Consider the following 15,362-nt stretch of genomic DNA (forward strand, 5'->3'; position numbering starts at 1 on the left):
ATACTGGTATAAACATAAGGATCCATGGGTTCCTTTGAATCAGTGTTTTCCTTTTCTTTGCCTCCTTTCCCAATTTTAAATTGGGCCTTCCCTTATTACTTCTTAGAGAACCCTCTTCTTTTCCTTCACAGCATCTGCATAATTTGAAATATATCGTAAATCTATTAACTTATACATAATGATTAACCATATTTTTACCTCATTAGTGTAGACACACCATAAGGACCCATGTCTTTTGCTTCACCTGATACCAACCAGAATGCCTAGCATATTGTTGGTGCTTGATAAATACTAAACAAGTGAAGGGATAAATGGAGAATGGGCCGGTGAATAGTGAAAATCACACTGATACTTGATAGCTTTCTCTGTTTTCTCAAGTTAGATTTTCTATAGTCCTCCTTCTACTCTTCAAGAACCTAAAAGTGCAGCTAATTTTGGTGAATGTGGGGGTAATGTTAGGTCCAAAACATTACATGGTATATACATTTGTTATTAATAGGGCCCTAAAATAAATGTGAATCTAAATCTCCAATTTCCTTCTTTAAAAATGTAATCAAAATGTAGCCTCTCCTCCAGCCATCCAAGATGCCAAAAGGAAAGAAGGCGAAGGGAAGAAGGGGGCCCCGGCTCTTGCTGTTGTGAAGAAATGGAGGACCAAGAAGGCGTTCCATCCCGTTTGAGAAAAGGCCCAAGAATTTTGGCATCGGACAGGACAAATGCCCCCGCTACATCCGGCTTCAGTGGCAAAGGTCTACTCTCTAAAAACGTCCAAAAGTGCCTCCTGTGATTTTAACCATTTCACCATGGCCTTGGACCGTCAAACAGCGACTGCTTACATTCACCCACAAACACAGACCAGAGACAAAGCAAGAGAAGAAGAAGAGATTGTTGATCCTGGCTGAGAAGAAAGCAGCCATCCAAGGGAATATCCCCACTCAGAGGCCACCTGTCCTTCTAGAGGGAGTTAATATGTCACCACTGGGGCAGAAAACAGGAAGGTTCAGCTGACAGTGATTGCCCATGATGCGGACCCCATTGAGCTGGCTGTCTTCCTGCCTACCCTGTGTGGTAAGATGGGGGCTCCCTACCGCATTGTCAAGGGGAAGGCCGGGCTGGGGTGTCCATTCCACAGGAAGACCTGCCCCACTGTGGCCTTCACACAGGAAGATAAAGGAGCTCCAGCTAAACTGGTGGAAGCCATCAGGACCGATTACAATGACAGATATAATGAGATCTACCATCACTGGAGAGCCACCGTCCTGGGTCCAAAGTCAGCAGCTCGCATCGCCCAGCTGCAAAAGGCAAAGGCTAAAGAACAGGCCACCAAACTGGAATGAGCAGACGCTGTTGAATTTCCTGTACGTGAAAGTAATAAAAAGTTCTCTTTCAAAAAAATTTAAATATTTAATCAAATGTAGTATTTACAACCAAGTGCCAGTGGGTACAGTGTACCCTTGTTAGCAGGGCCTTGCATGAAACAGACCAATCTGCTGCTTTTAATGGGATTTATAGTAGATATATTTATCATAATTCATGTCATTTGGTAGATTAGGAACACGTGTTAGAGCAGAGTTCTTAAAAACTATGGACATTTTCAGCAGTTGCTCTCTAAGACGATGGATATTATGTGGGAAATAGTAGAGACAGTGGGGATCTCTGGTGGGGTTGTATCTAAAGGAGGCCTGGAGAAAGGGCACTTGGCCTGAAAAGCCTCTGCTCCTCTCCGCCCTATACTGTGGATTAAAAAATAAGATACAGAGTGCAATTCCATGTATTCGTTTTAACAAATGAAATATAGTAGATGACAATGACATGTTCTCTTTTTCAATATTCTAATAAGTGTAATTTTTAAAATGATGTCATGGACCTCCGGATTTGGAGATTTTGTCGAGATCAAAGGCATAATAGAATTAAGGTAAGAATGAAAAGTGTGACGATGTGTGGGTGTGTGTAAGTGAAAAAGAGGCAAGGTGCGGTGATCTCTGCAGGTAATACCCCGGCAATTCGAAATCTGAAAGCTAGCACCTCTAGCCTTTTGTCTGGCTTCCCGCTCTTATTCACCACTGTTCCAGATCACAGCCAGGGTGTTTTTCGAGCGCTGCAATGGCAGCTCTGGGTGGTGACGGCACCACCACCGCCACTGCGGCACTGGCCGGCTCGGGCAACCGTATTTACGGTATCGAAGACTCAAACGCGAGGCGGTGCCTACTGTCTTGGGGGCCGGGCCAGGCGGCTATATTTACCGTAACCAGAGTGGAGCCGGCGGTGGTATTTGCAACCGAACCACCCGGCTGCAGTATTTACGGTAACGAGGGCCGGCCCTAGCGGCGGTATTTACGGTAAAGGAGGGCCGGTCCCCGCGGCGGTTTTTACGGTAACGGGGGACAGCCGGGGAGGCGGTATTTACGGTAACGGGGGCCGGGCTCGCGGAGGCCCGTCGGCGCGGCCCGCTCGCCGCGTTATCAGGTGATCTCCAGCCCAGGCGGCCGCCACCCCCTGCACCCAGCGGAAAATGTAAAATGGCCCTCTGGGACTGTGAGGGGCCGCGGCTCCCAGCCCGGGCCCGCCACACCCCCAGCCCGCAGCCTGCGGCCGGCAGCGCCGCGCCGGGTCCGGGTGCAGCCCCCTCCCGCCCCTCCGCCGGGGCCCCGGCCTGAGCCCCCCCACCCCCAGCACCCCGGCGTCCACATGGGTCTGTGCTACAGTCTGCGGCCGCTGCTCTTCGGGGATCCGGAGGACGTCTCCCGCGCCGCCTCGGAAGCGCCTGCGGAGGACGCGCGGCCCCGCCCGGCCCCGGCCCCGGCCCCGACCCCCGCCCGGGCCCCGGCGGCGGTCGGGGGAGACGCGGTCCCGACCCCGCTCCCTCGGGGCGCCGGCGGGAGCCCGGCGTGCGCGCGGCCCAAAGCCGCCCCGAAGAAGGAGCGGCGGCGGCGTCCCGAGCAGCTGCGAGCAGAGGAGCGCGAGGCCGAGCGCGAGGCGAAGAAGGTCAGCAGGAGCATCGACCGCATGCTCCGCGAGCAGAAGCGCGACCTGCAGCAGACGCACCGGCTGCTGCTGCTGGGTAGGTGCCGTCGGCGCGCGCCCCGCCCCACCCCGGGCGCGGGGGCCTCTCTGGTTCCGCGCCGGGTGGGCCCCGGTCGCAGCTGTGTGCTCGGGGAGGTGGGGCAGGCGAAAATGGTCGCCGCGTTGATTTTTACACGGACAATATTTACTTTCGTGATTTGGCCCAGAACCCCTTTCCGGGTGATATTGCTGCTTTCCGCGTCTTGTGATTTTGGCCAGTTGCCCATTTGTTACTAATTAATGAGCTTCTCTGGGAATTTCCGCCCCCCTCGATTGATTTCCTCCCCTAGTCTGTAATCCACAGGGATGGCTAACGCGAGCATCTCATTTCCTGCAACGGTGTAGTCGTTCGGCACTTTGTTTTAGGAACGCAAATGGCAGGAGGCTGGAAGACCTCTTAGCGCGACCGCAAAGCTCTCATTCCAGTCGCAGAATGCGGGCAGAGCGGTCGGTGGGTGTGGCTTGGCCCCTTTGGAGAAGAGACTTCAACCGCTGAAGACATGGCACTTCTTTTTCATTGAGTAATTTCAACCCCGGGGCTCCCAGAACGTTTGCTTCCCTTTCAGAACCAGAAGCAGAGTAGCGTGGCAGGCTCCCCCAAGCGCTGCGCGTGGTGCTAAGGGCCTGCGAGGAAGTGGGTGCCAAGTCACCAGCGTTTTAAAGGAAACAAGCTACTACATGGTTTGCTAGGATTTTTCTCCGAGCTTTTGCTGTTAACGAGCATGGCAGCAAGGCTTCTCCAAGTTAACGCCCAGAAAGCATTTTGTATACACGCTACTGTAGAATCTAAATAAATAAATAAATAAATAAATAAATAAAATGTAAATAAATAAATAAAATCATGAATTCCTGATGTTGCTTGTTGCCTTTTAAATTTTAAGGCAAACAACAAGAACAAATTTAGTATGTGGGCTTTGACCCAAATTTTGTGAGATATTAGGAAAAAAGAACTGTTTGCCTCTGTGCTCTGCTATGCATAGGAAAGGAACCCATCCCCATGACCTGAGTAAGATACCTGGTTGTAAGTGAAGGCGGCTTTTATTTTAACATTTCGAGAGCCAAATAAGTCATCACTTTGAGGAGCTCACTTATGGAAAGAATGAATAATTAGAATAACACAAACCCAGCTGCCAAATTCTAAGATAAGGGGAAATTGGGGAGGGGAGAAACGAAGAAAAAAATTAAAATAAGCACACAGTTTATCTGAAAAGGGAAGAGGACCAGATCAGAAATAGTTTTCATCTACAGTACTCACTTCTACGCCATGACAAAGCCATGTTTCCAGGGGTCTGAAAATACAGAATTGTAATCTTGGAATTTCATACCATTAAACCATTACCCATTACTTCTGTCTAGGATCTTCAGGAATGCAAGTGTTCAAAGTACGCTCCTACCCACTTAGTTTTCTGTAAAGAAACTAATTTGAAATTACTCAAGTCAAAAATGTTAAGTGCTTCAGATTAATAGAGCTCAAAAAGGAGAGGATTGCGGTCTCAAGAAATAAACGAAGAATAAAATAAAGAAGATCTAGAGTTATGGCGATGCAATACTGTTATAGTGTGATGCTGTGGTTGAACAGAAATTCTTTTTAAATAAAAGGATATGTAAAGCAGAACATGCTTGATATATGTAAAAATTAATAAGCTCATGATTCTTTAAAAGGGAACTGGGAGATAATCTCTGAAGAAGGGAATGGTGTTCTCCAAGGAGCTCACTTCTGGTGCTTATGTTGAATGACTACCCTTGTTAAAGACATTATCTTAGAGCCTAATAGAGCTTGTATATCAACATCATATTGGAAATGACATTGACTCAAATGACTCACTCTTTGGTAATAAAGTATATTGTATCTTTCACCCAGTGATGTCAACATGAAAACACACACTGTTGTGTCAGGATGACATTGTTTATCGGATTTTGCATAGATTTGAATTAAACTGAGAAAGGTTCTTGGTTTTGTTAGGATAGAGAGTGGATTTAGCTGGAAATCTTTGAATCAAAAGCACCATTTACTGACCATTCATGCCCTCAGATGTTTGCTTCTGCCGCCATTATGTTTTGAGCAGGCATTTATCTGGCTCACTGATCCTGTTCCCTTCCTTCTTCTAGAATGTACATTGGAGAAATCACAGGCTCAGGAAAGATGCATGCACTTTAGGCCCCTTCCATACTCCATGCCCACTGGTCCGAGGTTGTCCCATCTTCTGTGATGATGTCCTCCCGGAGACACGCCCAGTCCTCCTATGGGAATAAATGTGTAACTCCCTCGTGTCCCTATTGAATTCCATTTGCACCTCTTGCATGGCATTTTATTATAGCCCACATGCTCTCTAGGTCCTTTGCTGCATGCTGACACCCCCATGGGTCCATCCCGATGACCTGAGCTTTGTTTCCTGTGCAAGACTTAGTACCCCACGTGGTGCTAGGAACGCAAGAGTCTGGGAACCACTGTGACCTTGAGGGCCAACTGCAAGACCGATGTGGTTCTGTTCTAACTCTTAAGTGGGGCCTTCTTTCAGGCATGGAGTGGCTGGATTTAAAGGGGGAACAGAGGTGAGGTGCAGATAAGATGGACGTTCCAGTTAAAAGGCCGCAGGTCCTGAAGGGCTCCTGGAGTCAGAGCTAGAGCAGTGTAGCAGGAATGGGGAGGGAATGGTCTCAGAGAAGGGGTCTGATGACAGGTGTGTAGGGTGGGTCACAGGGAAGGCCTCTTTTCCCTGCTTGCCGATGGCCACCTTCTTGTCGTGTCCTCCCACGGCCTTTCCTCTGTACGCCTGTGCATGCACATGAGGGAAGAGGGGAAAATCAGATTAGGAACCCAGCCTTATGACCTCATTTAACTTTAATAGCCTCCTCAAAAGGCCATATCTCCAAATGCGGTCACTTTGGGGGTTAAGGCTTCAACTTATGAATGGGGGGTGACAAGGGGGGGCACAGTTCAGGAGGAGGTTTCAGAGAAAGCGTGTGCCCTTGTCTAAAAGGGACAGTCGTGTCCTAGCTTCAGCACGTAATTGCCCTGTGAGAACGCAACCCCAGTGTTGCCAGGTCTTCTGAATTTCCAGAATAAGGTGGAAATGGCCATCTTCATCTGACACCCGCTTATTTTTAAGCATCGGCTCAAGTTAATAAAACACGCTCTCTGTGCCTGAAACGGTCCACAGGCTACCAGTTCTTACCTCTGATCTCTATCCCAAGCAGCACAGACCTCTGGGCGCCAACTACAGCCGCTCTGCGTCTACACCCAGTAAAAGCCCAACTGACAAAACTGGGTGTGGGATCAGAAGATCTCATCTGTCCAAACACCTGTAGCAAGCAAAGCTGCCTGCGCCGTTCTTTGAGCGGACCCGTCTACCACTGAGATCCCGGAGTTATAACATAGTGGTTGTCCCTGATAAACGGGCCCGAACTTTGGGCTCCAGTTTCCACATCGGTAACAATCCCAATGCCACATGGTAACTGAGAGGATTCAGTGAAACTAATTGACAAAGTTGTAGGTAAACCTACTTGGCATAGAGCTTGGCACGCGGTAAACACCCCATTGACTGTCACAGTCTCTGAATTCTGTATTCAGCTGAAGCACTTCTCTCCATGATATGCACACTCGAAATTGTAAACACACAGGTCACATGAGATCACACAACCTAAAACGGCTAACCCCATCCCAGGCTCACCCAGCCTCTCTGGGACGGAGCCAGGATTCAAACCCAGGCAGTCTGGCTTCACTGCACCAAACCGGCAGATGGCCAGCTGGAGACAGTTGCAGTGGTCCAGTTGTAAGATGGGAGAAGGTGAACACAGGCCGACGTAGTAATGACAAAGAAGGTCAAGAAAGGATTGGGACGGAAGCAAAATGGGATCCACTGAATCTGGTGACTGAGGAGATGGTGGAAGGTAGGCATGGAGAGGAGTCTCTCCATGGACTCTTAGTCTTCTCTCTTAGGCAAAATGGCAATGACATGCCCCACCATAAAGGATTTAAGAGGAAGAGGCAGGTGGAGTGGAAGGAGAACAATGTGTTGAAGGTGAGCCACCAGGAGAAACCAGTGGGCATCATTGGGGAAGCAGGTGGGCGTTTACTGGGGGTCTGGAACCATGGGGCCCACTGAGCTGAAGAGAGACACACAGGAGTAACTCCCTGGGGACCCCCCTCCCGGGAGAATGTGTACAGTAAGAAGAAAAAAGGGCCCAGGACAGAAGAACACAGAGCCCCCATCTTTCAGAAGAGTGTTGGAGAAGGAAAGATACAAAGAATAACACAGACTGCTAGGAGAAGCTGAGAAAGAAGGAGTTTCAGGAGGAAGGGAGGAGCCAGGAATTTCATCTGGGAGTTCAAGGATTAAGACTGAAAAGGAATCCACTGTGTTTGGCTGTTAAGCAAAGGTGGTACAAGAGGTTGAAGACCACAGGGCTTGTGAGTGGGGAAGCTGTCACAGAGCCCCTTCTGGGGGTGAGGTGGGGGCAAAAGAGCAGTGACCACACCTTTCGAAGTGGGCCTTAACAGAACAGTTCGGAAGGATCCAAATGGAACCGCAGAAAGGGTACAGGTGGTTGCCTCCTGCAGGTGAAGAGGAAAAAGACAGGAGAGGGATTATCGGGTCTTCCATTCACCAGGGTTCCTGGCTGGCTTGGTGCCGGCAACGAGTCTGCCATCTGGCGGTCAGGTCCATGAGCCAGCCTCCCTCCCTCCACTACCCGTAACTGTCCTCTTGACAGTCAGACCCATTTGCGGTTTAGCCCAAAACTCTTCAGCAGCAAGCAGATCGTTCAGTTGAGTTGAGACCAAGAGATCTAGCAAATTCGCTAGCTAATTCAGTCTATGAAAGGTTTCCAAGCATAAGCATTTTCAAAAGTAAGACCAATCTACTAGGACCTAAAATCCGCTCATGACTTTGAAAGAGAACCAGGAGACTGTCAAAACCCCATGACATAAATGAAGTGATTGGAATACATGAAGAACCCTGATTCTTCCTTTCCCCACAGCGCCCAGAGTAATTTACTTCGTGTCTAAATTTATTAAGATGTAGATGTTTTGTCTAGTTGGTTTCAAACCAAAACAAACTCTTCAACTGGAAAAGAGAGGAGAATCAGACCCATCAGCGGAAGCAGTGACTCCAATAGTGTTTAGGGATCTGGTGAAAACTGCCCCCTAGTGTTTTAAAATTCCCTTACTAAGGAAGACTAGGCAGACCACAGAGGAATTGTAAGGCAGTTAAACTACTCTGTATGATACTGTAATGGTGGGTACACATCTTTATCTATTTGTCCAAACCCATGGGCTATACAATACCAAGGGTAAGCCCTAATATAAACTACAGACTTTGGGGATTCAAGATTTATCAGTGTCGGGTCATCAACTCTAACAAACTTACGACTCTGTTGATACAGAGTGTGGGATGTTGGTGGGTGGGTAGGCTGCAGGAAGGCAGGGGGTATGTTGGAAATCTCTGTACTCTCTGATCACCTTTGCTGTGAATCTACAATTGCTCTGAAAAATTAAATCTTGGGGCCTCTGGATGGCTCAGTGGGTTAAGCCACTGTCTTCAGCTCAGGTAATGATCCAGGGTCCTGGGATTCAGTCCTACATTGGGCTCCCTGCTCAGCGGGGGGCCTGCTGCTTCTCCCTCTGCCTCTTCCCCCTGCTTGTGCGCTCTCTCTCTCTGACAAATAAATAAATAAAATCTTTAAAAATAAATAAATAAGGGGTGCCTGGGTGGCTCAGTGGGTTGAGCCTCTGCCTTTGGCTTGGGTCATGATCTCAGGATCCCGGGATTGATCCCCATGTGGGGGCTCTCTGTTCAGCAGGCTCCCTGCTGAGCAGAGAGCCTGCTTCCCCCTCTCTCTGCCTGCCTCTCTGCCTACTTGTGATCTCTCTGTCGAATAAATAAATAAAATCTTTTTTAAAAATTAATTAATTAAAATTAAAATTAAATACTTTTTAAATTCCTTTAATAGAAAAAGAGAAAGATTCTTATCCCTGATTTAGGATCCGAAGAGGAAGAGCTCAGGGCCACAAGCCTCTGACCTTCCTCTTAAAAAGCCCGAAAAGTTGACCAAAGCAGGAAAGATCATGTCCCGTTATTGAAAGCTATAGTTTACCAATTAAAAAAAAAAAAAGCACCACTTAAAGACATTTCCATCCGCAGTACCAGTAGGAAAATTTTTCCTTCTGAAGAAGGATTTTGGACTTACACTGCCACCCAGCCCCTCCCAGTTCTGGGGAACAGCCCAGCTGTCCCTCCAGACTGGCCCTCCGTGTATGTAGGGCTGCGTGATCTCTGTGTCTTGGTCAGAAGCAGGCACCACATCCTTACCCTGCTGCTATCAAAAGGGGCCATACTGATGCCACTGAAGAAAGACAGGCTGTTGCCCATCCTCCTCCCCCAATCAGCCCTTCACTTGCCCTTCTGAGGGCAGAGAAGATGCAAGCCGCCAGAAGGGAAATGTGGGCCACGGGTACCGCTGCTGACTGACAGAGGACAAGGAAGTGTGAAAACATCCCACTGGGTCAGCTCCTCTTCAATCCTAACAGAAGAGACCCAGGGAACGCCTGCATCCCCATCGCGTGGATTGACCTTCACTCAGTGTATTTTTTCAGCGCCTGAAAAGCAAGTTTTCCCTCCCAGGAAGTGGAACACGGCAAAAGAGTCTCCCAGGAAAAACTCAGGAAGAGCAGATTGGCATAATAGGAAAACAAGGAGCAATTCTCCCCACACCCTGAGCTACAAAGGAAAAGGTTGCTTTATTCATTGAATCACTTCACCGGCTCGCCAACCACACACATTTCTTTGCGAGCCTACTATGCGGCAGGTGCATTTCTGGGTAATACAGACATCCCAAGGGGGAGAGGACACAGTCTCACCCGAGGAGAAATCCAAAGGAAAAGGACAGAAGCCTACAAAAGAAACAGCAGTGTGCGCGTGCATGCGCTGTGTGGTGAATGGCCACAGCTCGGGTTAATGATGACATTATTAGGGTTCAACATAGAAGCCTAATAATATGATAAGCATCCTCCTTCCTTAGGGTGTGTTATTCACAGGAGAGCCCAAGGAAGGTAGGAACCTAATTGCTTTGGGGAATGTTGGTGTTTGCGCATAAGTCCGAAATGCTACTCTAGATCCTGGATGTGTAACCACCTGCAGAAACCTGCCCAGAGTTCGCACCTGGCATCCTGGTTTTCCTGTGCATCGCCGAGCAGCAGAAAGAACCTGGAAGTACTCTCAGCTCCCAGGACATCGCAGAGACCCGGGATGCTGAACAAACAGGACTGGCGGTTTGGGAACATGAAGAAAGTTTGAGTGGCAGGATGGAGCATCGTGGAATGGGAAGGAGATGGCTCCTTTGATCTCCAACCACCAAAGTGCTCCAGAAATCAATACTAGCCCCTGCCTTTTATGAATGACGCCATCAAGGGGGACTGACTGTGAAGAGACATGAAGAAAACAATGAAAGGTTATCTTTTTTTTTTTGTAAGGAATATAGTCATCGAGAAATTCAGGAGCTGTCATTTGATGGGGTGCCTGGGTGGCTCCGTCGATTAAGCGGCTGCTTTTGGCTCAGGTCATGATCCCAGAGTCCTGGGATCAAGTCCAACATCAGGGCTCTCTCAGTGGGGAGCCTGCTTCTCCCTCTCCCTCTGCCTGCTGCTCTACCTACTTGTGCTCTCTATCTCTGTCAAATAAATAAATAAAATCTTAAAAAAAAAAAAAACCTGTCCACATGTAAGCAATGGACACTGTTTATTTACTAGTGTTCTAACAACAGCATCAGATTTTTTTTTAAAGTTTTCACGGAAGTGGTTTTAAAACGTGTGAGGGGTGAGGGGAACAGCTAATCCAGGATCCAGGCATCAGCAGCTCCTCCCTGCACAGTAGTGGGTGAGGAATTTTTGACGGTATAATTCTAATGAACTGTTGTTTTATAGTTTGAAAGAACTTAATGGTAAGAATAAAGCCAAGCTCCAGTGTGGAACCTTAAACTTAATGGCAGAGAAGCAACTGTGTTTTGCGGGAGTTTCTAGAAGCATCATGAGAATACAATTTTGCATCTCCATGCCTGCTCCAGCTGGGAGGCCAAGCCCTGCATTTCTGATTCTCTTTCCCCACAAGTGGCTTTCCTGTAAGAGGCATCAGGTCGAGTCTGAATCATAAGATGAACTTATACCCAGACTGTATTTCTTCTTTAGGGGAAAGACAATTAATCAGAGGTAGGCCAGCTACTGAAATCAAAAAAGTCACCATTCTGAATGAGCAGAGTGAGACGCCGAAAGCGGGTTAGGGCCCACAGGATGGACCAACACAGAATGAGAAGGGGGTTGCTGATCCCCGGGAGTGCTCGGGCCTCATGCTAGCTGAGCCCCCTGGGGCTGGTCAGACTCAATGGCCGATGTAGACAAGCCATAAGAGCACAGCTCCCCCAGAAGGAAACCTAGGACAAGACCAAACAAAGCCAGCTTGACCCAGAGGGGTGGAAGTTGCTAATCAAACAGCTGTTTGACGGCAGAGCAAATAGTATGTTCCAAAGGATGTCAGTGCTGTGTCGTGGGCTAGTCATTTGCTAATTCAGTCACAGTTAATGCACCTGCTCCAAGACAAGTTCTGCCGGGAGTCAGCATATATCATCCTCAAAAACTCCTGGCCTCATGCAGGAGACACGGGTATGAAGCACCCACACCACACAGCTCAGCCCAGCACCCATGTGACAGCACCAAGGATGGAGGGACAAGGCAACACAAAGAAGCTTGCAGGGGGAGGTCCCCCAAGTCCCACTGCCAGATACCTTTCTCACAAAAGAGTGAAAATACACTTGTTGAATATATTTCTGTTTATAAAGTTAAGGGGTTGGGTTTTCCCCCCATTTTGAGCAGTTTGTTGGAATACAGAACATTAAGGTTCCTCTCAGAACAAGTGAAAAGCAAAAAACAGCACATTTTCCATAGTTGCATTGAAACTCTTCATCCGTGCCAGATTTCAAAGTTCAGTTCAGAGATGCTGTAATTGACTTAGGTGACCTTCTTGTAACATGAGGGATGTCCCTCTTTCTTTGGTTAGTATAGGTTTTCGTTGTACAAAGAATTCAAAGTGCTAAAGAAAGCCAGTCAGATGCTGTGGGGGACAGGGGGGACGGGAGAGAGAGCCATCTACTGAATCCGTTTCCTTCCTGGGCTGATAAAGGACAATTACATAATTCTTTATCTCTGAAGTTCTTTTAACTGGCATTTTATTGCAGAATGATTTTTTAATGTAACAGCTGAACATCAACTATTTCTAAGTGCTGCATAGAACCAAAAAGCCGGCAGAGGCAGTTGGTCTGACACACTCTTGCTGTGGCTAATGGAGAATGTTTATTTAATATTCAGATCCACTTCCCTCTTTGGATCTAATGGCATTTTCTCAGAAGGAAACTCTCCGATTTGGGCTTGGGTACAATAATCAGCTCGTAACAAGGTGCAGGGGATCAGGGTCCATGGTCTCACGCTGCAGGTACAGACGCCGGAGCTTTGCAGTCACCTGTGGATGGAGGGAGAGTGGTGGTCTGGTGTGAGCAAGCCACCAAAGTGGACCCAGAGAGGCGAGCTTCCCGGGACACTGCTGCGGCCCAAGGAGGCCTTTAGTTCCAGCCTCAGCCTCTCCCTTGACCTAAAACTCCTAAGTGCAAATAATCCCTGATTCAAATCAAGTGCAGCCAAATGTTCACTTAAGAAAACAGATGATGGGTTTCAAAATTCCTGTTACTCGGGGTGCCCGAGTGGCTCAGTCGCTAAGCGTCTGTCTTTGGCTCAGGTCATGATCCCAGAGTCCTGGGATTGAGCCCCGAATCGGGCTCCCAGCTCATCTGGAAGCTTTCTTCTCCCTCTCCCACCCCCCTGCTTGTGTTCCCTCTCTTGCTGTGTCTCTCTCTGTGTCAAATAAATAAATAAATAAATAATCCCCCCACCAAAAATATTCCTGTTACTCAAGCCAAAAAAGGAAAAAACAGCATAGCCGTTCTTCAAAATAGCCTGAACCCCATGGATTGCCATGGGTCACACGGTGGGTCACAGCCTGGAGCACACAGTGTATTAGGAGTTACTTTTTTTTTTTTTTTTTTAATCCTATATAGGTTTTCACTGTACAGAGAAATTCAATGTGCCAAGGAGAATCCATCAGACACCACAGGGGAAGACTCTGGAGTTCCACCGGATCTCTTGGCCTGGCCCTCTGTGCCCTGACCCTCAGTATGGACCCAGGACCTACTGGGGGCCCAGGGTCTTAAGGCAGAGAGTGAGAGCAGTGAGGAATGGACTGGGAACTTCAAAGAGGCTGGGATGGGGATGGCCAGTGACCCAAGTGGTGATGACAGGTTCTCCCACGTGAATGTGCCCCTGCTCCTGCCAGCCCACAGATGCTGGGGGCCAACACCAGCTGCCTGGCCCGCTTACTGGCACCCTCCCCGGTCCCCAGAACCAGCCAGGTGGCCTGAGGTGGTCTTCAGGCTCCACGCCTGCATTTCTGTCTCTCCTCCTCTTTCTTGATAGCAGTCTTTTCTTTCAGTTTCTCCTTACAGCACCTTGTTCTTAAATGGGACATTTTGGTTATTCCTATCAAGTTATTAAATGAGGTAAAGATTAAGTCCATTACCAAAAACAACATTTTATTATGAGAAACTTATCATTCAATTGGGGCTAAAAGATGCCACAAAGATATTTGTCATTTTTTTCTGTAGAGTTTCCAGTCTCATTGGAAATGGCTGGTCTCCCGCCCTGGGCCCTCTGCAGCCAGCATGGGCTTTGCTCCTCCGTGCTCCCTCTTAAGGGAGGGGAGGACACAGCCCCACCTCGTCAGGCTCCAAAGGAGCATGGCTGCGGGGTGAACAGACTTTTTCACGCTAGTCTAGCCACCAGTCCCCGTGTAGTCCCCTAAGTAGTCTGTTCCCTGCATCTCCCCTGCACCCCTTTCCCAGGAAGGGGCGACAGAGAGGAGAGCAAAGGACACCCCCATCCCAGCCTCCCTGAAGTTTCCAGCCACAGGCACTGTGGAACTCTGAAACGAAACAGCGCTTCTCGCAAAACACCATGAGACGCTGACCTGTGGTGTTCCCTTTCCCTAACCAAGAATGATTTTATCAGCCCAACGCAGCCACAAGCCATGTGTACCCAGCCCTCAGTGGCTTCTGAGAGCACACTCTGGAAGTCAGTGAAGACCGCCCAAATGATAGCAAGCAGAGGCTGTTCGTTCAGAGCTGGTGACAGCGGGAGAGTCAGGCACCATCACTTGATCTGGGGGTTCAAAGGCAGCCAGTGAAGCCAGGAGGCTTTTCAGTGCTAAGAGCAAAGACCTCGGGTATAACCCCGCTGGAGGCTGCTGTGAGGGCAAGACGTAGGCGGGCCAGCTAGAAATAGGGCATCCTGATTGGTTAAGAGAACTTGTCTGCTTTTCTCCCAATTGGTCCTGCTTTGGGGTGGGGGACAAAAATGAAGGAAGCAGTCAGTTACTACTGGAGTCCTGGCCCTTTGGGGCCAGTTGTTACAGGATTATTGTTTGCCTTCCTGGACAGGTTGCTTGAGATAATGGCTTCATTTCCTGGGCTGGGTGCTGCAGGCTGCGGGTCAGAATTTGATCTTTACGTATAGCAAAGCCGTTGTCCTTTCCTATTTTCTGTCGTCTGCACGCATCCATAGAGAAAGCGGCTATGTCAGCTAGCAGAGAGCCCCCCTGCTGTGTAGGCCCTGGAACAGGATCCAGAGCCAGGACCTGTCCAGAATTCTGGCCCTTCCTACCCTGGAAGGTTACTTAGCACCTCTGAGCTCCCTTAGCTTCAGTATAACATGAAGACGAGAGTACTTTCCAGAAGGATCATAATGAAAATTAATGTGATGCACAGGACACAGAGCAGAGCATGGTGACTGCCCTTTCCTGTCCCCCACCCCCGATTCCCATCATCCCTCAGTTCACACTGTGGTGTAAGGGCAGGATCTGATCTGTTCCCCTTCCCAGGAACATCTGCACCTTACAGGGGACAAAGCCCAATTTGATCTAAAGAAACAGCCCGGAATCATGGGATTTTTCTAAAGGCACTCCAGTTGCCTGCAGCCAAACAGAACCACAAAAAGAAGGGATGGTAGGATTTGAGCCCCTCCAACCCACTCCATAACGACTTTTCTTTACAGGGACCTGCCCAGGAGGCACCTCTGCCATGCTCCATCATTGCTGCCAGCTACTGGACAACTAATGAGCACAGGGGCTGCTGAATGAGCACGGGGTTGCAATTTTAAATAAGTTGGCCAGGAAGTTTCATTGAGAAGATGGATATTTGCACTAAGG

At 48.7% G+C, this 15,362-nt stretch overlaps 1 protein-coding gene across 1 annotated transcript in view; it reads left to right on the forward strand.

Moving 5' to 3' along the window:
• Positions 1-2,391: 2,391 nt before the first annotated feature.
• Positions 2,392-15,362, forward strand: part of GNAL (G protein subunit alpha L) — a 137,916-nt gene continuing 124,945 nt past the window's right edge. The window contains exon 1 of the mRNA XM_032875775.1: positions 2,392-3,061. Within this exon, the coding sequence (XP_032731666.1) occupies positions 2,689-3,061 (373 nt within the window). The 5' untranslated portion in view covers positions 2,392-2,688. The remainder of the gene's footprint in view (positions 3,062-15,362) is intronic.

Source organism: Lontra canadensis, unplaced genomic scaffold (genome assembly GCF_010015895.1).
Source record: "Lontra canadensis isolate GAN:19392208 unplaced genomic scaffold, GSC_riverotter_1.0 scaffold57, whole genome shotgun sequence".
Taxonomy (NCBI): domain Eukaryota; kingdom Metazoa; phylum Chordata; class Mammalia; order Carnivora; family Mustelidae; genus Lontra; species Lontra canadensis.